A 26,661-nucleotide genomic window follows, 5' to 3' on the forward strand; every position below is an offset into this window, starting at 1 on the left:
CTGCACACACGTGCGTACAGCCCAATGACCTCCGACAGTGGCGCCACCTGGTGGCTAGTAAGCCCAAGCATACATACATGACAATATCCCCCTTTAAGATACTAGTAACAGTCTTTTTACAAATTGAGAAGGACCGGGGCTTTCCGCTCCCGAATTGATCATCTCTGTTCAACTCCAGCCTTGGGCGAGCATTCTGAGTCTGTTATGACTAGGGGCTGGGCAGCCGATCTGATGGGAGTGGCAATGACCATGTCAGGGATTGAAAGTCCAGATTCACTGATGACAGCGGAGTCCTCTGATGACTGAAGGTAGATTGGTTGGTCACGGATTGTGTCTTCCTCAGACTGTTCCGGTTCATCCGTGTGCCACAGCTTTATCTGATCACCATGTTTCCTGCATGTTTGCCCATTCTTGAGCTTGACGATAAACATTCTGTTACCCTCCTTGGCCATAATAATACCAGCGATCCACTTGGGACCGTGACCATAATTTAGTACGTACACAGGATTGTTAACAGAAATGTTACGTGACACAGCAGCGCGATCACGATACCACTGCTGACTTTAACGTCTGTATTCAACATGATCGTTCATGTCAGGGTGGATAAGAGAGAGCTTGATCTTGAGACCTCTCTTCATCAATAGTTCAGCAGGGGGAAACCCGGTAAGTGTGTGGGGTCTTATCCTGTAACTGAGCAATATGCATAACAAGCAAGTCTGCAGTGAACCTTGAGTTACATGTTTCATACTCTGCTTGATGATTTGGACAGCACTTTCTGCTTGACCATCAGATGCAGGTTTGAATGGTGCTGACCTCACATGTTTGATATCACTGAGTTTCATGAATTCTTGAAACTCCAGACTAGTGAAGCAAGATCCATTGTCGCTTACAACGATGTCGGGCAGACCATGAGTGGCAAACATGACATGAAGGCTCTCAATGGTAGCTGAGGATGTACTGGATGACATGATTATGCACTCTATCCACTTGGAATATGCAATCAAGTGGATAGAGTGCATATCCACTTGCAAAGATGATGTGGATCCTGGACCATGGTTTAGATGGCCACGACCACAGACTCAGCAGCGATTATCAAAGTAGTTGAGTAGACCAAGGAACGAATGCAGCTCCGTCACATTCTGAGGCTTGGGTGCATTTTTGATGGCCGTAGGCCTGATGCCATCAGCAGCAACTTAGCTCCCCAGGTATTTGACCTCTGGTGCCATGAATACGTACTTCGAACGTTTCAGTCTGAGTCCCACTTTGTCCAGACGACGTCGAACCTCTTCCAGGTTGTTCTGATGTTCGGCGGTGTCACAACCTGTGACCAGGATGTCATCTTGGAACATGATGGTTCCAGGGATGGACTTCAGTAGACTCTCCATGTTCCTCTGAAATATGGCTGCAGCCGAGCAAATTCCAAAAGGACACCTGTTGTAGATAAACAGTCCTTTTATGAGTGTTGATGCGCGTAAGTTTCTTCGACGTCGCGACCAGTTCCTGTGTCATGTAGGCCAACGTCAGATCCAGTTTAGTGAACGACTTCCCCCCGGCTAGCATTGCAAACAGGTCATCAGCCTTCGATAACGGGTAATGATCCTTTTTCGAAACTCGGTTGATCGTAACCTTGTAGTCTCCACAAATCCTGACAGTGCCATCACTCTTCAACACAGGAACAATGGGGCTGGCCCATTCATTAAATTCGACTGGTGATATGATCCCTTCACGCTGGAGTCTGTCCAGTTCGATTTCGACCTCCTCCCTCATCATGTATGGAACTGCCCGAGCTTTATGATGGATGGGTCTTGCATCCGAGTCCACATGAATCTGCACCTTGGCTCCCGTAAAATTGCCGATGCCTGGTTGAGGGGAACTTGCTCAGCACTTGAGCACATGGAGTATCATCCTCCAACGACAACGCTTTGATACCGTTCCAATTCCATTTGATTTTTTCTAGCCAATTCCTGCCAAACAGCATTGGACCATTACCTGGAACAATCCATAATGGTAAATCATGAATTGCACCATCATACCACACCTTGACAACTGCACTGCCAATCACCATTATGAGTTCTTTAGTGTACGTACGCAACTTGGCATTGACTGGACTCAGCTTAGGCCTCACAGCCTTAGTATCCCACAGCTTGTCAAATGTCCTTTGGTTCATTATTGATTGACTCGCTGACTCCAATTCCATCGGTACCAGCACACAGTTAAGTTTCACATTAATCATTATCGGTTCGCTCTTTGTTAGGAATGAATACAATCCATACACTTCCTCCTCTGGTATCTCGGATTGCATATCCGGATCTACGCTATACTGGTCATCATCCTCCACGTGGTGTGTCGTAGCATGCTTGCTCAGTTGCGGACACATGCGCTGGAGATGCCCCAGTCTCGAACAGCCTTTACAAATATACTGTTTAAACCGACACTGATGATGCCGATGATTGCCCCCACAACGCCAACACGGTGAAATCGGATTCATTCCCGTTGGCGGATTTTGGGCAGCCACAGGTTTTGCATACGCAGTCGAGTAGGCTCTGCCATATGCAGCTCTGCCAAACGACGATACAATCTTGTTTACAGTACTTACTGAGTTCCGATTTTTCGATGATATCTGCTTTAAGTTTTTGTCCGTCGTCATGCATGCCTGGGCAATTGTGATGGCCTCGCGTAAATCCAGTGTCTCTAGCTTACGCAGGATGACCTCGTGGTTGATGCTGATTACAAAGAAGTCCCGCAGCATGTCTCCCAATGCGTTTTCGAACTTACACGGTCCAGCTAGACGTCTTAGGTCGGCAACGAATTCCGACATATCCTGGCCCTCAGGCCTACTCCTGCACCTATTTTCTATGTTTCTATGTGTGTGTAGAATTGATTTCGTCAGATGATGATGCCTTCTTTTGGTTTTGAGATGATCACGTACCAGAGCGCACAATTCTTCATAGTCCTTGTCCATTGGACTTCCAGGCGAGAGAAGATTCTTTTTGAGTCCATAGATTTTCGGACCGCAAACCGTGAGGAAGACCGCCCTGCGCCTAATTGCGTCAGTGGGTTCCTCCATTTTGTTGGCGACGAAGTACTGGTCCAGGCGAGCTACAAAATCTGCCCAGTCCGCTCCCTTCACGAATCTCTCCAGAATTCCAATTTGCTCATTTTTGCATACGAAGGTTCTTAAGTTACCTCGTCATCAAATGTTATGTATGTAATAACTATAGACTGAATACTGTAAACTAACACAGGTACAAACCTGGCTCTGCTTTATAAGGACCCAAAGTGATTACGTTACAAGCTGGCTTGCCTTTTATACCTGGGCTGCACACAGGTGCGTACAGCCCAATGACCTCCAACAGTGGCGCCGACTGATGGCTTGTAATCCTAAGCATACAAACATGACAGTTCTGCATTCAGCGAAGTCGATTCTAACCATATATCCCAGGTACCTTTGTCTGGAGCTGGTGTCAGGCTAACAGCGATAACAGTATGAAAAATGTCATGCATTAACAGGAAATGTGAATACAGAAAAAGAAAGAAATTACGTTCAAAAGAAACAGGAATTAAAAAAAGGTAAAAAAAAAAGAAACACAAACCAGCTATAATAACGTTTCACCAGTAGTTAGAATAAAGCTTTATACTTCAAAAAAACCCACAATTTTAAGGGGAAAATCATTTAAATCTTAAGGAAGATGTTTCCACTTCTGGGGGCTGACCAACACTAGGGACCAAAAATTTAAGATAGTCACTAATAAATCTAATAGGAAATTTAGGTGAATACCTAGAGAGTGGTTAGAATGCAAAACTCGCCACCACAAGGAGTAGTTGAGGTGAATAGCAGAAGCTAGATAAGTACATAAAGGAGAAAGGCATTGAAAGTTATGCTGATCGGGTTCGATGAAGGAGGGTGGGAGGAAGCTCCTGTGGAGCATAAACACTAACGTGGACCAGTTGGAGTGAATAGTCTCTTTCTGTGCTGTAAATTCTATGCAAAGAAAACATCCAATAGCATTTTTTTATTCATTCACAGGATGTGAGCGTTGCTGGCAAGGACAGCATTTATTGCCCATCCCTAGTTGCCCTTGAGAAGGTGGTGGCAAGCCACCTTCTTGAACAGCTACAATCCATGTGTTGAAGGTACTCCTACAGTGCTGTTAGGTAGGGAGTTTCAGTATTGATCAACAAGAAGTGCTTGTGGAAAACAATCAAAGGGTATAAATATTGAAAGCTCGAATGAAAATTTTAGACTCGTTTAAACGGGCATAAGCGTTTCTCGACTACGGAGCAAGGCAGAAGGCATCGTGCCTGCTCTATAGTCTTCTACTCTTCCATTACTTAGGGATTTAAGATCGGCGGGGGCCAGCATCGCAAGAGGAGTGGCGCAGGATTACACAGGGCGGCGGCAGCAATTGGAAGCACCGGCAGATCGTCGGGGGCCAGCATGTGCAGAGGCCAAAAGTAAAACGAAGAAGTAAAAAGAAATTGAAGTTTGACATCACAGCCAAGCGGGTAAGTGATTGGCTGGTGGATTGGTGAGTGTTTAATCTTTTTCTTTTTCTTTTTCTTTCCTTATCAATAGGTAATCTTTGACACTGTTGCCAAATTAAGTTAATTTAAGGGTTAAGTCATGGCAGGAGAGCCTAGACCCGTGTCATGCTCCTCTTGTGCTATGTGGGAAGTCAGGGACGCTCCCAGTGTCCCTGACTGCTAGGTGTGTAGGAAGTGTGTCCAGCTGCAGCTCCTGACAGACCGCATTGCGGCACTGGAGCTGCGCATGGATTCACTCTGGAGCATCTGCGATGTTGTGAATAGCACGTTTAGTGAGTTGGTTACACTGCAGGTAAAGGCTACTCAGGTAGATAGGGAATGGGTGACTATCAGGCCGAGCAGTGGAAGGAAGGTAGTGCAGTGGTCTCCTGCGGTCATCTCCCTCCAAAACAGATACACCGTTTTGGGTATTGTTGGGAGAGATGACTCATCAGGGGAAGGCAGCAGCAGCCAAGTTTATGGCACCATGGGTGGCTCTGCTGCACAGGAGGGAGGAAAACGAATGGGAGAGGTATAGTGGTAGGGGATTCTATTGTCACGGGAATAGATAGGCATTTCTGTGGCTGCAATCGAGACTCCAGGATGGTATGTTGCCTCCGTGGTGCAAAGGTCTCGGAGCGGCTGCAAGGCATTTTGGAGGTGGAGGGTGAACACCAGTTGTCGTGGTGCATATAGGTACCAACGATATAGGTAAAAAATGGGATGAGGTCCTACAAGCTGAATTTAGGGAGTTAGGGGTTACATTAAAAAGTAGGACCTCAAAGGTAGTAATCTTAGGATTGCTACTAGTGCCACGTGCTATTCAGAGTAGAAATAGCAGGATAGTTAAGATGCATACGTGGCTTGAGGACTGGTGCAAGAGGGAGGGATTCAAATTCCTGGGACATTGGAACCAGTTCTGGGGGAGGTGGGACCAGTACAAACCAGACGGTCTGCACCTGGGCAGGACCAGAACCAATGTCCTGCGGGGAGTGTTTACTAGTGCTACTGGGGAGGGTTTAAACTAATATGGCAGGGGGTGAGAATCTATGCAGGGAGACAGATGGAAGTAAAATGGGGGCAGAAGCAAAAGGTAGAGAGGAGATAAGGAAAGGTGGAGAGCAGAGAAATCAAAGGCAAAAATCAAAAAGGGCCACATTACATCATAATTTTAAAAGGACAGAGTTTTAAAAAAACAAGCCTGAAGGTTCTATGTCTCAATGCGAGGAGCATTCGTAATAAGGTGGATGAATTAACTGCGTAGATAGCTGTTAACGGATATGATGGAATTGGGATTATGGAGACATGGTCCAAGGGTGACCAATGCTGGGAACTCAACATCCAGGAGTATTCAATATTCAGGAAGGATAGACAGAAAGGAAAAGGAGATGGTGTGGTGTTGCTGGTTAAGGAGAGATTAACGCAACATTAAGGAAGGCCATTAGCTTGTATGATGTGGAATCTGTATGGGTAAAGCTGCGAAATACCAAAGGGCAGAAAACGCTAGTGGGAGTTATGTACAGACCACCAAACAGTGATAGTGAGGTTGGGGATGGCATCAAACAGGAAATTAGGAATGCGTTCAATAAAGGTACAGCAGTTATCATGGGTGACTTTAATCTACATATCGATTGGGCTAACCAAACTGGTAGCAATACAGTGGAGGATGATTTCCTGGAGTGTATAAGGGATGGTTTTCTAGACCAATATGTTGAGGAACCAACTAGAGAGCAGGCCATCCTAGACTGGGTCTTGTATAATGAGAGAGGATTAATTCGCAATCTTGTTGTGCGAGGCCCCTTGGGGAAGAGTGACCATAATATGGTAGAATTCTTCATTACGATGGAGAGTGACACAGTTAATACAGAGACCAAGGTCCTGAACTTAAAGAAAGGTAACTTCAATGGTATGAGACGTGAATTGGCTCGGATAGACGGGCAAATGATACTAAAAGGTTGACGGTGGATCGGCAATGGCAGATATTTAAAGATCAAATGGATGAACTTCAACAATTGTACATCCCTGTCTGGCGTAAAAATGAACGGGGAAGGTGGCTCAACCGTGGCTAACAAGGGAAATTAGGGAAAGTGTTAAATTCAAGGAAGAGGTATATAAATTGGCCAGAAAAAGCAACAAACCTGAGGACAGGGAGAAATTTAGAATTCAGCAGAGGAGGACAAAGGGTTTAATTAGGAGGGAGAAAATAGAGTATGAGAGTAAGCTTGCAGGGAACATAAAAACTGACTGCAAAAGCTTCTATAGGTATGTGAAGAGCAAACAATTAGTGAAAACAAATGTAGGTCCCTTGCAATCAGAATCAGGTGAATTTATAATGGGGAACAAAGAAATGGCAAACCAACTGAACAAATACTTTGGTTCTGTCTTCACTAAGGAAGACACAGCTAAACTTCAGAAATACTAGGGGACCGAGGGTCTAGCAAGAAGGAGGAACTGAAGGAAATCCTTATTAGTCAGGAAATTGTGTTGGGGAAATTGATGGGATTGAAGGCCGATAAATCCCCAGGGCCTGATAGTCTGCATCCCAGAGTACTTAGGGAAGTGGCCCTAGAAATAGTGGATGCATTGGTGGTCATTTTCCATATATTCTCTAGAATCTGGATCAGTTCCTATGGATTGGAGGGTAGTTAATGTAACCCCACTTTTTAAAAAAGGAGGGAGAGAGAAAACAGAATTATAGACCGGTTAGCCTGATATCGGTAGTGGGAAAATATAGGAATCAATTAGTAAAGACGTAACAGCAGCGCATTTGGAAAGCAGTGACGGGATCGGTCCAAGTCAGCATGGATTTATGAAAGGGAAATCATGCTTGACAAATCTTCTAGAATTTTTTGAGAACCGGTGGATGTGGTGTATTTGGACTTTCAAAAGGCTTTTGACAAGGTCCCACACAAGAGATTAGTGAGCAAAATTAAAGCACATGGTATTGGGGGTAACGTAGATAGAGAACTGGTTGGCAGACAGGAAGCAAAGAGTAGGAATAAACGGGTCCTTTTCAGAATGGCAGGCAGTGACTAGTGGGGTACCACAAGGTTCAATGCTGGGCCCCCAGCTATTTACAATATACATTAATGATTTGTACGAAGGAATTGAGTGTAACATCTCCAAGTTTGCAGATGACATTAAGCTGGGTGGCAGTGTGAGCTGTGAGGAGGCTGCTAAGAGGCTGTGGGGTGACTTGGACAGGTTAGGTGAGTGGGCAAATGCATGGCAGATTCAATAAAATGAAGATAAATGTGAGGTTATCCACTTTGGTGGCAAAAACAGGGAGGCGGAATATTATCTGAATGGTGACAGATTAGGAAAAGGGGAGGTGCAACGAGACCTGGGTGTCATGGTACATCAGTTATTGAAAGTTGCCATGCAGGTATAGCAGGCGGTGAAGAAAGCAAATGGCATGTTGGCCTTCATAGTGAGAGGATTTAAATATAGGAGCAAGGAGGTCTTACTGCAGTTGTACAGCGCCTTGGTGAGGCCACACCCTTGAATATTGTGTACAGTTTTGGTGTCCTAATCTGAGGAAGGACATTCTTGCTATTGAGGGAGTGGAGTGAAGGTTCACCAGACTGATTCCCGGGATAGCAGGATTGACATGTGAAGAAAGACTGGATCGACTAGGCTTATATTCACTGGAATTTAGAAGAATGAAAGGAGATCTTACAGAAACATATAAAATTCTGACGGGATTGGACAGGTTAGATACAGGAACAATGTTCCCGATGTTGGGGAAGTCCAGAACCACAGGTCACAGTCTAAGGATAAGGGGTAAGCCATTTAGGACTGAGATGAGGAGAAACTTCTTCACTCAGAGAATTGTGAACCTGTGGAATTTTCTACCACAGAAAGTTGTTGAGGCCAGATCGTTAGATATTTCAAAAGGGAGTTAGATGTGGCCCTTACGGCTCAAGGGATCAAAGGGTATGGAGAGAAAGCTTGAATGGGGTACTGAAGTTGCATGATCAGCCATGATCATATTGAATGGTGGTGCAGGCTCGAAGGGCTGAATGCCCTACTCCTGCATCTATTTTCTATGTTTCTAAGTTTCTATTTTAACCCAGCAATGATGAAGGAGTAGCAATATATTTCCGTCCGTATGGTGTGTAATTTGGTAGGGAACTTGCAGGTAGTGGTGTTCGCATGCGCCTGCTGCCCTTGTCCCTCCAGGTGGTAAAGGTCGCGGGTTTTAGAGGTGCTGCTGAAGATGGTTTGACGAGTTGCTGTAATGCATCTTGTAGATGATATGCACTACAGCTGCGGTGCTCTGGTGGTGGAGGGAGTGAATGTTTAAGGTGGTGGATGGGGTGCAAATCAAGCGGGCTGCTTTGACCTGGATGGTGTCGAGCTTCTTGAGTGTTGTTGGAGCTTCACTCATCCAGGCAAGTGGAGAGTATTGCATCACATTCCTGACTTGTGTCTTGTCGATGGTGGAAAGGCTTTGGGGAGTCAGGAGGTGAGTCACTCCTTAGTTTCGTTAGATCCACTACCTGGCATGCAGGTTGAGTTGGTATTGTGACTCATACACTGGAAATGTGTATCACTATCATCCAGAAAATAATTCTGCTCATCAAAAGGGTCTGCTTCAAAATAATTGAGAAAAACAACTTACCTTCTGCCTTGATATCATCAATCAGTGGGCAGGAGGTTCTCATTGTGACTGTGGTTGGCTCAGAGCGTCTCCCTCTACTGTCCAAAGCATACAGCGTAAACCTGAAACAATAAGAGAGCACACAGCAGGTAAGAGTCTGAGGGAGATCCACACAGAGGCCATATTCATGCATGTAATGGAACTGTATGGTTATTAACTTATACCAAATATTGTAATGTGTAATCTGTGGCACTATAATTTTGCTTCCCAGCTCCATAATAATTGTCTTTAGAATAAGCTCCTGAGAATTACCCCACAACACCCAGTGAGGCTATCACTGCAACCTCACAATTTCTGTGTGGCTCTCACTTCTAACCAATATTAATATCGTTCTTGTTAAGACATTAAAAATCAAGATTTTTGAGATTACAAAATAAACCAACTGTACTTAGATCAGATAACATTTATAGCACTCTCGAGTGTAGCTTTCATAATTTCTAACATGATCTATTAAATAACAACCAGTTATTATTCTGAGCCCCCATTAATAATATTTTCAGAGCTTTCGGATATCTTCGCTGTGCTAAACAAAAAATTAACAAGACTCTTTTTCCAAACAAGGTGAAAAATGAGAGGACATATGCATATGTACAATGAGATACATTGGTTAGAAGGTGTCTTTAAAGTTATTGCTTGATCAGGTAACTAACATGGTCGTCACAGGGAGAAAGCCTTGTGCTTTGGTGTGGTGCAACTTTCCTTGAAGAATGAGAGCACATGATTTTGGCATATTTGTGAATTAATCACTGGCATTTCAAAAGATAAAGAATGGAGAAAGTGGGAAGTGGGTGCTAAGATGGAATAAGAGAACACAAAATGGGAAGCAAATAAAGCTCTTACATTGCTTGCACATTAATATATTTTTAGCCCTGTTCTAATGTTACTCAGAGTAAGCATCACCACCTTCTTGTGTTGCAAATTAAAGTGGTGTAAGAAAAATGACTGAAAAAAAGTGCTCTACAATGCTTATAAAGATATCTAAATGATCAATGTTTGCTTTTTAAAAATGTAACTATATTTAGGCAAATAGATAGGCAATGTACACAGAATCCCTACACCCAAAATACAAACAAAAATACAAATATCTGGCGAACTTACTCTTTTTATAATCTCGCTAATGGATATCCTCTGGCAGTAATCTAACTGTACAGGGGAAGATTTAAAGGCCACTCACCCAGCATTGTTACACCAAAAATCACAGGGGGGAACTTGTTTTAATTTGTTCCTGGGATGTGGGCATTGCCCATTTATTGCCCATCCCTAATTGTCCTTGAGAAGGTGGTGGTGAGCCGCCTTCTTGAACCGTTGCAGTCCGTGTGGTGAATATACTCCCACATTGCTGTTCGGGAGGGAGTTCCAGGATTTTGTCCCAGTGGTGATGAAGGAACGGCAAGATAGTGTGTTACTTGGAGGGGAACTTGCAGGTGGTGGTGTTCCCATGCGCCTGCTACCCTTGTCCTTCTAGGTGGCAGAGGTCACGGGTTTGGGAGGTGCTATCGAAGAAGTCTGGGCAAGTTGTTGCAGTGCATCTTGTAGATGGTACACACTGCAGCCACGGTGCGCTGATGGTAGAGGTTGTGAATGTTTAAGGTGGTGGATGGGTGCCAATCATGCACTGGATAGTGTCGAGCTTCGTAAATGTTGTTGGAGCTGCCAGGCAAGTGCAGAGCATTCCATCACACTCCTGACTTGTGCCTTGTAGATACTGGAAAGGGTTTGGGAGTCAGGATTTAACACACTCGGCGCAGAATTCTGAGCCTCAGTCAAGCTCTTGTAGATGCAGTAGTTATGAGGCTGGTCCAGTTAAGTTTCTGGTCAATGGTGACTCAGAATGTTGCTGGTGGAGGATTCGGCGATGGTAATGCCATTGAATGTCAAGGGGCAGTGGTTAGACTGTCGTTTTTGGTGATAGCCAGTGCCTGGCACTTGTGTGGCACAAATGCTACTTGTCACTTATCAGCCCAAGCCTGAATAAGAACATAAGAACATAAGAAATAGAAGCCGGAGTAGGAGTAGGTGCTACGGCCTCTTGAGCCTGCTCTGCCATTCAATAAGATCCTGGCTGATCGTTGACCTCAACTCCACTTTCCTGTCTGATCTCCATATCCCTTGAGTCTCCATGACTCCAAAAACCTGTCCAACTCAGCCTTGAATATATTCAGAGACTCAGCATCCACAGCTCTCTGGGGCCCATTATACACAATCTCTCATCATAAGACAGCCCTGTCATCCTAGGAATCGATATAGTGAACCTCCGTTGTACTGCCTTGAAGGCAAGTATATCCTTCCTTAGATAAGGAGATCAAAACTGTGCATAGTACTCCAGGTGTGGTCTCTCCAAGGCCCTTTACAGCTCTGCTGCATTCAGGCATGGGCTGCTTCATTTTCTGACGAGTTGCGAATGGAACTGAACACTGTGCAATCGTAAGCGAACATCCCCACTTCTGATATTATGATGGAAGGAAGGTCATTGATGAAGCAGCTGAAGATGGTTGGGCCCAGTCACTTAGCCTGTCTATGTCCTTTTAAAGATTTTTTGTATCCTCCTCACACATTGCTTTGCTTTTCCTCCATTCTTTGTATCGTCAGCAAACTTGGCTACGTTACACTCAGTCCCTTCTTCCAAGTTGTTAATATAGATTGTAAATAGTTGGGGTCCCAGCACTGATCCCTGCGGCACCCCACTAGTTATAGTTGCCAACCAGAGAATGAACCATTTATCCTGACTCTCTGTTCCCTGTTAGTTAGCCAATCCTCTATCCGTGCTAATATATTACCCCCAACCCCGTGAACTTTAATCTTGTGCAGTAACCTTTTATGTGGCACCTTGTCAAATGCCTTCTGGAAGTCCAAATACATCACATCCACTGGTTCCCCTTTATCCACCCTGTTCGTTAAATCCTCAAAGAACCGGATTGGCTGAAGACTGGCTTCCGTGATGGTGGGGACATCAGGAGGAAGCCGATATGGATCATCCACTCAACACCGGTGCAAATGTTTCAGCCTTGTCTTTTGCAGTTGTGTGCTGGGCTCCACCATCATTGAGGATGGGGATATTCATGGAGCCTTCTTCTCCCATTAATTGCTTAATTGTCCACTGCAGGAGTGGAACTAAACTATAGAACCAATGGGAACCTGTTCAACCTTCGTAGCCTCCAAGTTAGATCCAAGGTTGTCCCATCCTCTGTCATCGAACTACAGTACCCGGACGATGTTTGCATCTGTGCACATTCAAAGGCCGAACTCCAAAGCATCGTCAACATCTTCACTGAGGTGTACGAAAGCATGGGCCTTACACTAAACATCTGCAAGACAAGGGTCCTCCATCATCCTGACCCCACCTCACAGCACTGCCCCTCAGTCATCAAATTCCACGGGACAATGTGGACCATTTTCCATGCCTCGTGATACTACTATGAGCAAGGGCAGACATTGACGACCAGGTCCAACAACTCCTCCAGTGTGCCAGTGCTGCCTTCAGTTGCCTGAGGAAGAGAGTGTTTGAAGACCAGGACCTCAAATCTGGCACCAAGCTTATGGTCAACAGGGCAGTAGTGATACCCGCCCTCCTATATGGCTCAGAGACGTGGACCATATACAGTGGATACCTCAAATCCAAATACTGCAAATCCACTGGGAGGATAAATGCACCACGTCAGTGTTCTCGATCAGGTCAACATCCCCAGCATCGAATCATTGACCACACTCGACCAGCTCCGTTGGGCGGGCCACATCGTCCGCATGCCCGACACGAGACTCCCAAAGCAAGCGCTCTACTCGGAACTCCTACACGACAAGCGAGTCCCAGGTGGGCAGAGGAAACATTTCAAGGACACCCTCAAAGCCTGCTTGATAAAGTGTAACATCCCCACTGGCACCTGGGAATCATTGGCCCAAGACCGCCCTAAGTAGAGGAAGAGCATCCGGGAGGGCGCTGAGCACCTTGAGTCTCGTCGCCGAGAGCATGCAGAAACCAAACACAGACAGTGGAAAAAGCATGGGCAAACCAGGCTCCCCACCCACTCTTTCTTTCAACCCCTGTCTGTCCCACGTGTGACAGAGACAATTCCCGTATTGGGCTGCACAGTCAATTGAGAACTCACTTTTAGAGTGGAAGTAAGTCTTCCTCGATTTCGAGGGACTGCCTATAATGATGATGAATTGTCCACCATCATTCACGCGTGGATGTGGCAGGACTGCAGAGTTTCGATCTGATCTGTTGATTGTGGGATTGCTTTGTTCGGTCTATAGCATGCTCCTTCCACTATTTAGCATGCCTGTAGTCCTGTATTGCAGCTTCCCCAGGTCGGTATCTCATTTTTAGGTACACCTGGTGCTGCTCCTTGGCATGTTTTACCAGAGTGCCCATTCTTTATGCCATGATCCATACAATGACTGTCAACAATTATTTGACCAAGCTTGTCCACCTTATGTCCACACATGCACTTTTTCAACAGGAGTGACTGGACACTGAATAGAAGTCGGAGCTCTATTTTCACAAAAGGGGCATTATAGTATATAATACATGATATTATGGTGGAGCTGTTTTTAAGACCATGGAGTTCAATTGCTGTAAATCCCAAGATCAACTACAGGTTAACTGCTGCTTATGATAGAAGGTTTCAGATTGCTAAGTCTCTGTAAATTTCCAGCTCTTGGTCAATCTCGAAACTTTTCTCATGAACAACAATTAACCTGCTATTGACCTCAGCATGCAATGATGGCCTTTCTGTGGATTTTCTTTTAATAGTTTTTGACACTCTGAAGCATATATTCTACCTATGGGGTATATTTCCATCTTTATCACCTGGAGAATGGATCTCCCGCCCATTAAAGAATCCATCTGATTTTTTTTCCATTCAGGATCCGCTTGAATGATAAATTCAACCCCATTGTCTTTTATCCATAATCCCGTAACTTCTCCAAGTCTTTTGTATGGCGGCACTGTGAAGTATGCTATTCAAGTACAATTGGACCAAGATGTCTTCCTGTGATTGATCACCTTTAGGTCACTGCTGGATAAGGGTGAATTGAGGTACATCTCTTCCATCTGAGGAAAGAATGTATCTAGTTTTCATCTTCAAAGCTGTCAGAAGGTTTTGGCATAAAAAGGGAAGAGGAGACTGATAAGGTCACAATGAAAAAAATAATTCTCAGGGTCTCGGTTATCTATTGCAAGAGAGCATCTGGTATCATACAGACAACATATCCCTCCGTTTGATGCCAGCTTTAGATGTGGGAGTGAATGATTCTACAGGTCTAGCAGGATGGAAGGAGACCATTTATCATAGGAATTATCTGAACTGACAATTTTCAGGGTTTAAGAACTAAAATTGGATTTTCCAATCAGACTTGATAACCAGCCAAAGTCAAAACTATAATTTTTTGAGAAATTTTCTCAATACCTCTTCAGACTGAGGATCTCAAGGTCTGGAGTTAACTCAAAAAGAAAATGGGAGGCCTCTGAGGGGAACTGAAGGACACCAAAAATAACTGCTCCCTTTTACATAGAAACATAGAAACATAGAAAATAGGTGCAGGAGTAGGCCATTTGGCCCTTCGAGCCTGCACCACCATTCAATATGATCATGGCTGATCATGCAACTTCAGTACCCCATTCCTGCTTTCTCTCCATACCCCTTGATCCCTTTAGACGTAAGAAACATAGAAACATAGAAAATAGGTGCAGGAGTAGGCCATTTGGTCCTTCAAGCCTGCACCACCATTCAATATGATCATGGCTGATCATGCAACTTCAGTACCCCATTTTATTGAAGATTGATGCCTTCCCACCCAACCCCCCCCCCCCTCTGAACACACCCATTTATCTAAACTAAAAAAAGGCACAGCACTGTCAACCTGGGACGCGAGGGAGGGTATTCAACATGTACGAGAGAGAGAAACTTTTTAAGGAGGGGAGCTCTTGTAAGATTTTTTGGAAATATGGGAAAGTTTAGTTGATGAAGGCACTTCTTGTTTCAATGAGACGGGCAAAAGTTGTCTCAAAACTTCTTACAAGCCCGTCTCTCTTCACTGTGGTTCTAATTCGGCTCATTAGTTTGTGCTGATCCTCCATGAAATTCATCGCAACAATTCTGTATTCAATAAATGAGGCGAATCGTTTGGAAGAGGTGTCAGCATTGTCAGCACTTTCACTTTAGAGTCAGAAAGTCATGGGTTCAAGCTCCACGAGGCTGACACTTTAAGGTAGTACTTGAGGGAGTGTCAGAGGTGCCACCTTTCAACTAGATGTTAAGCCTCGATGCTGTCTGTGCTTAAAGTTGAACATATCAATCCAATGGCACTATTCAAAGAAAAGCAGAGATCCATCGGTGTCCTGGCTAACATTTATGCTGCAACCAACATCACTAAAACAAATTATCTGGTCATTTTTTTCATTACCGTGTGTGGGACCTTGGTGTGGCTACCTGCAGCTCAACTGTGACAGTCTTTCAAAAATACTTTATTGGCATTAAAGCATTTTGAGATGTCCTGAGGACATGAAAGGTGCTATGTAAATGCAAGTTCTTTCGTTCAACAATATTTTTGTAAGTAAACTAGATGCTTGTCTACCGTGCTATTGCCACAGCATTAAAGCACAATTGCAGATTCTCCCCAATCATCATCATCATAGGCAGTCCCTCGGAGTCGAGGATGACTTGCTTCTACTCTAACAGTGAGTTCTCGGGTATCTGAGGAGTCTAATGTGGGACCTACAGTCTCTGTCACAAGTGGGGCAGACAGTGATTGAAGGAAAGGGAGGGGAAGCTCCTTCTGCTGTCCATGCTTGGTTTCTTCTTATTCTCAGCGATGGGTTTCAAGGTGCTCAGTGCCCTCCCGGATGCTCTTCCTCCACTTCGGGCGGTCATGGGCCAGAGGTTCCCAGGAGTCGGTGGGGCTGTTGCACTTTGTCAAGGAGGCTTTGAGGGTGTCCTTGAAGCGTTTCTTCTGACCACCTAGGGCTCGCATACCGTGTCGAAGCTCCGTGTAGTGCGTTTGCTTTGGGAGTCTCGTGTCGAGCATGCGGACGACGTGACCCGTCCAACGGAGCTGATCGAGCGAGTTTAAAGGACACCCGATTGCTAATCATGTCTGCAGGTTTTCCAAGTCAGGTGTTCCACAAAGGATGCTGAATCTTTCCATTGAACCCTGAAAACTGTTCCACCCACCAACCCACCCCACCCCCCCCGCCCCCCCCCCCCCGCTCCCCGCATCCCCCCAAGTCACAAAGTGGAGAGTGCAGTTCTTTATTTTCTGTTTTCTCCAGGAATGATTCAAAGTTGTAATTAGCTATCTGCATGTTGCTTGGATCGATAATAAAAATAAAAACTTAAATGTGAGGGGAAGCAGTGGTGTAATACTATCATAAAAATGTGCTCTCTCAGTGCACTATAAGAAAATCATCACGAAGAGAGTAGAAATCTGGAAAGAAAATGTTCTTCATGCAGTTAGCCAGCTACTCATAATAATGATTGATAAAAGGGTTAACATTCATACTTTTCATTTAGAAAGGCAATAAATACAATGCTATGAAATTGAGAAAATCAGAGTGACACGAATAAGTCAGCACAGAAGCTGCAAATCACAGAGTTGGAAAAAAGGCTGAAGCCCCCGTGTCAGTGTGACCTGAGGCAGCATCCCATGAGTGGCCAATGATTATCGTTAATGGACAGAGTCTTAAAACTTAAAATACTTAGGAGGATCTAGCTCAGACGTGAGAGGAAACTCATCTGCTTGGCTTGCAATCCTGAACACTCATTGAAACCAGGTTCGAAGAAGAGTAAATACAACCCTCTACCCCCGAGGTTAAAAGAGTTAGAAGAAGCCAAGGCTGGCTAGCACCCGTGTGTCACCCACGCTAAAACAGCTGAAATAAGGAACGCCAAATTCAACTTCTTTTTTTATTTTCTTGACATTCACTTCCCCAAACTGTGAGTTAAAGTATCGTGCAATCAGATATACAGAAGTCATTCACTGTAATGTGGGAGAGAAAAATCTATTCATGTGATGATCATTGAGCATTGCATTACAGAAAAAACACCGTGACAAGTGATACTCCTTTGCATGAGGGTAAAGGTGAGACCAGCTTAAATATTTTTTTCCCCTTCAAATATAATTTTTGATTCACTTAAGCACAAAAGCTGAATTATGATCCCACCCTCCTCCATTCTATCAAGCAAATCAGTGCCTGATGCTCTTTGCTTTTCCTCAGCAGTTCAAATCCTAGCTAATCCCCTCGCAATCTAAACTATGAATCAGGACTCTTTGTTCCTGCAGCACCAGGCACCATAATTTAACTACTCTCACTTGACAAAAAGCAGAACCACTCAAGCAACACACAAAATAACAAAAGGAAACCCAATGACGCGTCTACCGATTAGAGGTGCAGATAAGGCCATACCAGCTTATCTCCCACATCTGACTTACAAACCCTTGATTATGATTTTATCTCAATGCAATACACTTCCTTTTAAACCATTGGAGAATATTTTGTATCATTCAGCTTGTAATATGCATGAAAAACAAAATTGTTGGAACATGAATAGAGAACAGAAATTGGGCAAGAATGTGATAGTTTACCCTATGTGTAATAAAGAATTCATGAGTGGATACAACAATCACCCATGACGGTCTTACTAGTGAATTAGATAAACTACATATCCCACTGTTTAATTATTATTCTTTTTAGGCTATAACCAAAAATGCATAAATTAGTACTTGCAATATCATTGAAAACACATGCATTTTACAATTGCAAGAAATGACTGTTTATTATCTTGTAACATTCCCGAGGAACTTATCTCTTTGAGAATTATGTTTAAAGACTGCATATATCGTGTAACTGCACCAAGAGAAAATTACCACAAGAAATGTTATTCAGCTTGTAAATGGGCACTTCTTCACAAGCTCAATTTATTTTACACTAAATTATTTCATTACGGAATGGAAGGATATGTGTTCACACCTCAACTGGTGAGTTCCTGATCTCAATCAGGTCAGATCGGAAAGCATGAATGGAGATGAGGTACTCTGCATGGAGTAGAAGGCAGATTAACTCGTGCCACTCTCATGCATCATCATCATCATAGGCAGTCCCTCGGAATCGAGGAAGACTTGCTTCCACTCCCAAAGTGAGTTCTTTGGTGGCTGAACAGTCCAATACGAGAGCCACAGACCCTGTTACAGATGGGACAGACATTCGTCGAGGGAAGGGGTGGGTGGGGCTGGTTTGCCGCGCGCTCTTTCCGCTGTCTGCGCTTGACCTCTTCACGCTCACAGCGTCGAGATTCGAAGAGCTCAACGCCCTCCCGGATGTACTTTCTCCACCTAGGGCCATCTTCGGCCAGGGTCTCCCAGGTGTCAGTGGTGATGTCGCACTTTACCAGGGAGGCTTTGAGGGTGTCCTTGTAACGCTTCCGCTGCCCACCTTTGGCTCGTTTACCATGAAGGAGCTCCGCATAAAGTATTTGCTTAGGGAGTCTCATATCTGGCATGCGAACTATGTGACCTGCCCAGCGAAGCTGATCGAGTGTGGTCAGTACTTCAATACTGGGGATGTTAGCCTGGACGAGGACATTGATGTTGGTGCGCCTGTCCTCCCAGGGGATTTGCAGGATCTTGCAGAGACATCGTTGGTAATATATCTCCAGCGACTTGAGGTGCGTTCTATACATCGTCCATGCCTCAGATCCATACAGGAGGGCGGGTATTACTACAGCCCTGTAGACCATGAGCTTGGTGGTAGATTTGAGGGCCTGGTCTTCAAACACTCTTTTCCTCAGAACTCCAAGATATAGTCAATGTATTCACTGAGGCATATGAAAGCACGGGCTTTATGCTTAACATCCGTAAGACAAAGGTCCTCCACCAGCCTGTCCCCGCCGTACAGCACTGCCCTCCAATCATCAAGATTCACAGCACGGCCCTCAACAACATGGATCATTTCCCATATCTTGGGAGCCTCTTATCAACAAAGGCAGACATTGATGCGAAGATTCAACATCGCCTCCAGTGCGCCAGTACTCTCATGCACTTGCAGCAACAATAACTTGCATTTATATAGCGCCTTTAATATAGTAAAACTTCCCAAGACGATTCACAGGAGCGTTATCAGACAAAATCTGACACTAAGCCAAATATAGACAGCTGACCAAAAGCTTGGTCAAAGGTTTTAAGAGCGACGTAAAGGACAGAAGGCCCAAAATTCATCAGGATGTAAGGTCCGCCATTTCTCGGCGGCATTCTGGCGGTGTGTCATTTAAAACCGCCGGAATACTGCAGAGACTGAAGAGAGCAGGTTTGGTGAAATTGTTTTTGGCGGTATGCGAGCGGTGTGCAGTATTGTAGTCGATCAAGATCAACTTTCTTGTCGATGGATGGTGTGGCACTGCACTGTGTATATGCAAATTTTTTTTTTGTTGCTTTTTCCCTGCAATTTTGGGGGTCAGAGGTCACCTGCGCATACGCAGAGAGTTGAAGTCAAGGGCGAGAGAGTGAGAAGGAGCAGCAAAGTATTCAAGGGTCAGTTGTTTTCATCAGAGATTGCAGAGTCAAATAATATTAATAACAAATAATAATTATACAATAATACATATTTTATAAATCAAAAATCATATAATAAATATAAATATAATGGAAATGCTGAAAAAGAAGTCGATGTGCAGGAACATCGAGAAGGACGGGAGGTTGAGGGTGCTCGCCTTCGACGAGACGGAGCTATCTGCCCTGCTGGAGAATATCACGGAGCGATACTCCGATTTAACGAAGGGTGGTCGTGGAAAGCACCCCCCCATCCCCCAAGGAGTCAACTGAATATGGGACAAGATCGGGGAGGCTGTCTCCTCCATAAGTACAATAGTATGCACTGGGGAAAGGTATCGTAAGAGGTGGAATGACCTGGTGAGGGTAGCAAGATTAAGTAATGATTTTATTTATGCACCCCGATGTGCCATGTACCATGGAAGTGTAGGTTCAGTGTCACATGGATGATGTTATTTATCCCAAGGTTACGGCGAACAAATATTTGTATCAGTCTTTACAGTAGAGGACACTAACAATATCGCAACAGTGGATAGTCAAGGGGCTATGGAGGGGAGGAACTTTACGACATCCCTAGTGATTGTGATTGTGTTCTCAGTAAGATAATGGGACTAAAGGCAGATAAATCCCCTGGACTTGATGGCTTACATCCTAGGGTCTTAAGAGAAGTAACGGCAGGGATTGTGAATGTATTGTTTGTAATTTACCAAAATTCCCTGGATTCTGGGGAAGTACCTGCAGATTGGAAAACTGCAAATGTAACGCCCCTATTTAAAAAAGGAGGCAGAAAAAAAGCAGGAAACTATAGACCAGGCAGCCTAACATCTGTGGTTGGGAAAATGTTGGACTCCATTTTTAAAGAAGCAGTAGCAGCACATTTGGAAAAACAAAATTTGGTCAGGCAAAGTCAGCATGGATTTATGAAGGGGAAGTCACGTTTAACAAATTTGCTGGAATTCTTTGAGGATGTAACGAAATGGGTGGATAAAGGGGAACCAGTGGATGTGGTGTATTTGGACTTCCAGAAGGCATTTGACAAGCTGCCACATAAAAAGTTACAGCACAAGATTAAAGTTCACGGGGATGGGGGTTGTATATTAGCATGGATAGAGGATTAGCTAACTAACAAAGTCAGGATAAATGGTTCATTCTTTGGTTGACAACCAGTAACTAGTGGGATGCCGCAGGGATCAGTGCTGGGACCCTAACTATTTACAATCTATATTAACGACTCGGAAAAAGGGACTGAGTGTAATGTAGCCAAGTTTTTTGATGATACAAAGATGGGAGGAAAAGCAATGTGTGAGGAGGACACAAAAAATCTGCAAAAGGACATAGACAGGCTAAGTAAGTGGGCAAAAATTTGGCAGATGGAGTATAATGTTGGAAAGTTTGAGGTCATGCACGCTGGCAGAAAAAAACAAAGAGCAAGTTATTATTTAAATGGAGAAAGATTGCAAAGTGCTGCAGTACAGCGGGACCTGGGGGTACGTGTGCATGAAAGAAAAAAGGATAGTATTGAGGTGCAGCAAGTGATCAGGAAGGCCAATGGAATCTTGGCCTTTATTGCAAAGGGGATGGAGTATAAAAGTAGGGAAGTCTTGCTACAGCTACAAAGGTTATTGGTGAGGCCATACCTGGAATACTGCGTGTATATTTATGAAAGGATATACTTGCTTTGGAGGCAGTTCAGAGAAGGTTCACTAGGTTGATTCCAGAGATGAGGGGGTTGACATAAGGAAAGGTTGAGTAGGTTGGCCCTCCACTCATTGGAATTCAGAAGAATGAGAGGTGATCTTATCAAAATGTATAAGATTATGAGGGGGCTTGACAACGTGGATGCAGAGAGGATGTTTCCACTGATGGGGGAGACTAGAACTAGAGGGCACGATCTTAGAATAAGGGGCCGCCCATTTAAAACTAAGATGAGGAGAAATTTCTTCTCCCAGAGGGTTGTAAATCTGTGGAATTTGCTGCCTCAGAGAGCTGTGGAAGCTGGGACATTGAATAAATTTAAGACAGAAATATACAGTTCCTTAAATGATAAAGGGAGAAAGGGTTATGGGGAGCGGGCAGGGAAGTGGAGCTGAATCCATGATCAGATCAGCCATGATCTTATTGAATGGCGGAGCAGGCTCGAGGGGCCGTATGGCCTACTCCTGTTCCTATTTCTTATGTTCTTATTTGTGCTTTTATGCAATGACAAGAGGATCAATGCAGTGTTTTGACGTGTGTGTGTGTGTGTGTGTATGTGAACCAGCATGTCTGCGATGTTAAATGGATTGAAGATTTTTACTTTCATTTACTTCACTTTCTGCAAAAGAAGACATCTGTAATAGCACAGATCAGCGGACCCCCAACGCAAGAACCATTGATGGAGATAGAGATCCGTGCCCTGTCGCTGGTTGGGGATAGCAACCATGCCACAACTGGTGTTGGAGCTGACCCACCCACACAGGATGGTCAGTTCAATACAATCCCGGTCTGTGTTGCGGTCCTGTAATGTCATGTAATGTAACTGTAATCTTGGCCTCATGTAATGTAATGTAAGTTTATTGCACTGTAATGTTGAGCTCATGCGATGTACTGCAATGTTGGGGGCATGTAACGCAAAGCATATGTATATCTACATATGTATTGTCTGTTTGCGATATGTAATGCAGTAATGCAGCAGCGGTGGACCTTTAAGTAAGACTGTGTTGCGTCACTGTACTCATGTACTGATGTAACCCTGACCCCTCCCCTGGTGCCAAGCACTTTTAAATGTTGTTTTTGTACTTCCGGACTCGGAGGATTCAGAACAGACCTCCGCAAAGAGACCAAACGACAGACTCACTGCTTCCACCTCTGACCCCTTGTTGCCTCCGTGCCGATTCCTTGACACCCTGCAGGGGAAATTGCCTCGCGGGAGCAAGGTTGGCACAGGGTGATGCCAGCGACAGTTTTGCGGGTCGCACAGCTATGGTGGCTGAGGCGCCCCGGCTACCCTTAAAGGGGAGGGCCTTGTGCCGCTGCCGCCATCTTTATTTTGTCGGTTGACTTTGCAGTCGGCCCGACAATTGCGGGCCGCTGGTTCGGCCGGGCTGCAGCCCCTTCTTGGGTGCCGGGCTGCTGGCTCGGCCAAATCCCTGGTGGCACAGTGGGTGCCAGAAACGCGGCGGCAAAGTTCGCAGTAGCCAAGTTGTGACGCATCAGTGCAACGCGGCACCACAGCACCGCGCTGACGACATGAGCGCCGCGCTTCCGCCCCTCTACCGCCCCGCAGAGGCGAATTACACCTCTGATACTGCCCCGCAGTCTTTTTTGATTCAAAGACCTTGGTTCTGGGACATTTAGCTGTCCATCTCTCAGGGCGCTAAACTTTCATTTAATCCGAATTGTGCACCCCAAATGGGGCGTGGAGCAATTTTGTCCCCTCTGTCTCATCCCATTGAAGTCAACCTAACCTAAAGCTGCAATCTTAGTAGCTGTTTTGAGTTTCTCCCTTTCAAATAAAATGCTGAAATTGTGATCGCTATTTGATAAATGTTCACGCACCGTTAGGCTGTTAACTAAATCTGGCTAATTGCTCATTATTAAATCTAATATGGGCCTGCTCCCTACTTGGTACCTTGTTGGTCTCGGCTAACTGTATTTTAATACATCATTACTGAGCAGCAGCCAATCAGTTTGCATGATTATCGGTCCCAGTAAATATATCACTACAAGTACAAAGCGACATTCTGGTCAGTCAGTTCTTCAGCTGTTTATGTTTGCTGCCCTCTTTATTAGATTGTTGAATCCAACAGCAGCCAAGGTCTGAGAAGAAAACAAAACCAAGCCAGATTTATTGATTGGAATGGTTTATAAAACATTAATGTGTCAGGAATGAGAACTCCTTGCCTGGAGAAGAATGTAATCTCACGTGTTTATGAAGAGAGAGGCTCAGCTGGTGTCTCCATCATCCCTTTCATGTGGAGATATTTAAGATTCAGTAAAACAGCAACAATGAATGCTACAAGTGTTAAGCTGGTTGTTTTATAACAATCAAACAGTAAAGAAAAGCAAACAGCAACATTTACAAGTTTTATTTTAAACTTTATTACCCCAATGTTTCTGTTGCAGTCTGTGATTCCTGACTGGAATACAATTCCACAGATGCAAACAGTCCTCCCAAGGCCCCAGCCAAGTGGTTTGTTCTTAATGTGCTAGCTGAGGAAATGAGTGTTGGCAGATTCTTGGAGGGCATTGCAGCCAAAGTTGTCCTGTCCTGGACTGACATTTTCAGAGATCACTGTATAAGAACTGGGGCCTCGGGATTGGTTGGCCGGCACAAACTGGGCACAGGGATTGATATCTGCCCTGGAATGCGAAGGCCCAAGCCCACACAATATTGGGCCTCCTGCTTCATTTATAATCAGACTGGTGAGCTGCAGATGCCTGTTGAGTGCCCATCTCAGTGAAAATTATTTGAATTTCTGGTTGCTGCAGAAGAGGGGTTTGGCGGGGGTTGGGGGGGGGGGGAAGGGTGGGAGAGAGGTGTTCGGGACAGGGAGGGCAGCGATGGGGAGGAGGTTGAGGTAGAGATTTGGAGGGGGGAGCGAGCGAGTGAGAGGTGGGCGGCAGTGGCCCATGGTTTTAATGTGAAGCTGGGAGGAACACTCCTGCATCTCTCAGCAACATGCTCCTGTGCCATCGATATTCTAAACCTGGATCTCGGACTGATTCTTCCTTTCCTAGCCAGGGGTGCTGAGGCCGACAGTCGTACAATTCCAGGTCTTCAGGGCTCAGGATCACACCACATTAACCCATTAGAGAATCTCTTCAGTTACATCTACCTTAACCTTTGAATCACTTTCTGCCCCGCTCCAATTTTCTTTTAATTTGCACATTTAGGTCCTTTGGATTCATTATCAAAAAACATTTCCTAGGTTAGAGGGGAACAGGGAAAAGACGCCCTAGCCTTCATTATGTTGTCCTATTAAGGTGGGTGGTTGTTGTAGGAGAAAGGTCTGAGTTGAGTCACTATGGTTTTCCTCTTCCCTCCATCTCTGTGTACAGGAGCCTTGCTCTCCTGTTGCTGTCTTCTCTAGATGTCTGACTGAGATTGAACATTCATCCCCTAGGGAAGGAATTACAAGTATGAGCCTGCAATCTGTCATTGCATGTCACACTCACTAGTGTATCAGCAGGCTACTGCAGGAGATACCATTTAATGAAAAAAATGTCTCTTGTTAAGGGCAAGGGATCACATTCACTACTCCTGTATAGTAACAGTGTGGGGAGGAGGGGGGAGGGAGAAAAGGACAATGTTTACTGCCAGCAGGCTTCTGGTGGGAAACCATTAGCTTCTAGCCCTCCTGCAGCAGTATGAGGCCATGGTGATTCTGACCACTGGACCTCATTAACATGCCACTGGTCCACATCTCACCCAGAACAAAAATGACACAGGAGCAAGAGGAGGTACCAGCAATAGATGGCAGGTATGGCACATTCCGAGCAAAGTTTCAACATTTCATTTGAGAGCAGTAATTTTCCAGCACAATAGGACAAGGAGCAGTAGCAGGGCTCCTTAAGCCTACAAAGGAACTCCTGGAATGTGCTAGTTATCAGCCTTTCAATGCTGCCTTTCAACTTTTGGAGACCGTATTGGCCTTCAGATTGGAAGAATTGTTGAGGTTCCTGGTACATCCTGACCAGAGTAGATTTGTAAAGAAAGATATTGAGCAGATAATAGTTGCAAAATTTTGCACGTGATAATTGAAGCAAACAAAAAAACAACACAGTGAATCTATCAATTGCTGTCTCCTTGGACGTGGAGAATCGTTTGATCAAGCGGAATGACGTTATCTTTTTTTCACCTTGAGTTGGTTTTGGTTTGGTCCCAAAATTGTCAAGTGGGATAGATATCACTTAGGTCTCAGTGCGACATTATGAACTGCTATCAAGTTCCCTCCCTCCAGGACAGGACGTGAGACAGATTGCACATTATAATCATTCCTCCATGTGCTGGTGCAAGCAAGAGTCAACTATTCATCAAGGATATATTAATGGGTGGAATTATGCAGAGATTGTCTCTATATGAGATAATATATTGCTGTTGCTCCTCCAGAACCTCCAACCATACCTTACTGACAGTGCTGGATCAATAAAGGTAGAAAAGATACGTATTCAGGTCAGAGTTATTCCCTCTCAACAGATATTGAACCAGAAATGTATTGCGAAAAACTTTGCTTTCCTGGGCATTAGGAAACATTCATTGCGTTCTCTCTGGTACCTTATACTGTGATTAATATTAATTACACAAATTAACATAAATCACAATATTAATTATAATCCATAAAGGTGATCTTAACACAGAGTGAAATACATAAATATACCGAAAATGGTAGTTATATCCAATTCAATTACAATTTAGGATGATTCCATTCTCCTCCCCTTTTATCCAATTGATAGTAGACTTTATATGGAGTGGAAAAAGGCCGAGAATAGTGATAAAAAAGGGTCAAAGATAAAATAGGAAATTGGAGAGTGTTTTGCTGATCCAAGCCTTTAATACCTGGCACTCCAATACAAACAGATGCTGTAATGTCGCAACAGAAAAGAATAGTTTGAAGTGTTGTGGGCAGAGAGGGAAAGAGGGCAACTGGGAGAGGAGTAACAATGCACCTTATCTAGTTAAAAAATGAAGTGTCCAGTAACAGTCTGCTTATGTAAAAACAAATAAAAATGACACAGAGAAGATGGAGTGCATTAAAAAAGATAGGGAGTTGAATATTTGACAAGCCTTACAAAAATATGACATTGAGATGTCAAAACAGTAAGGGAGGTCACAGAAAACCATTCTGTCTTACTTAAACAATTGCAAGGCAGATTTAGAATCCCAGCATCACAATATTTCCACAATTTACATATATGCTTCGAAATTAAGCCGTGCAACATCAGAGCACGCATGT

General features: G+C 44.4%; 1 protein-coding gene across 2 annotated transcripts in view; it reads right to left on the minus strand.

Annotated features, from left to right (window-relative positions):
* Nucleotides 1–26,661, minus strand: part of LOC139232516 (astrotactin-2) — a 1,052,969-nt gene that overhangs the window by 75,148 nt on the left and 951,160 nt on the right. For both annotated transcript variants that reach the window (XM_070862850.1, XM_070862851.1), the window contains exon 12: nt 9,149–9,249. In XM_070862850.1, coding sequence (XP_070718951.1) covers nt 9,149–9,249 — 101 coding nt within the window. The remainder of the gene's footprint in view (nt 1–9,148; nt 9,250–26,661) is intronic.

Source organism: Pristiophorus japonicus, chromosome 20 (assembly GCF_044704955.1).
Source record: "Pristiophorus japonicus isolate sPriJap1 chromosome 20, sPriJap1.hap1, whole genome shotgun sequence".
Taxonomy (NCBI): Eukaryota; Metazoa; Chordata; class Chondrichthyes; family Pristiophoridae; genus Pristiophorus; species Pristiophorus japonicus.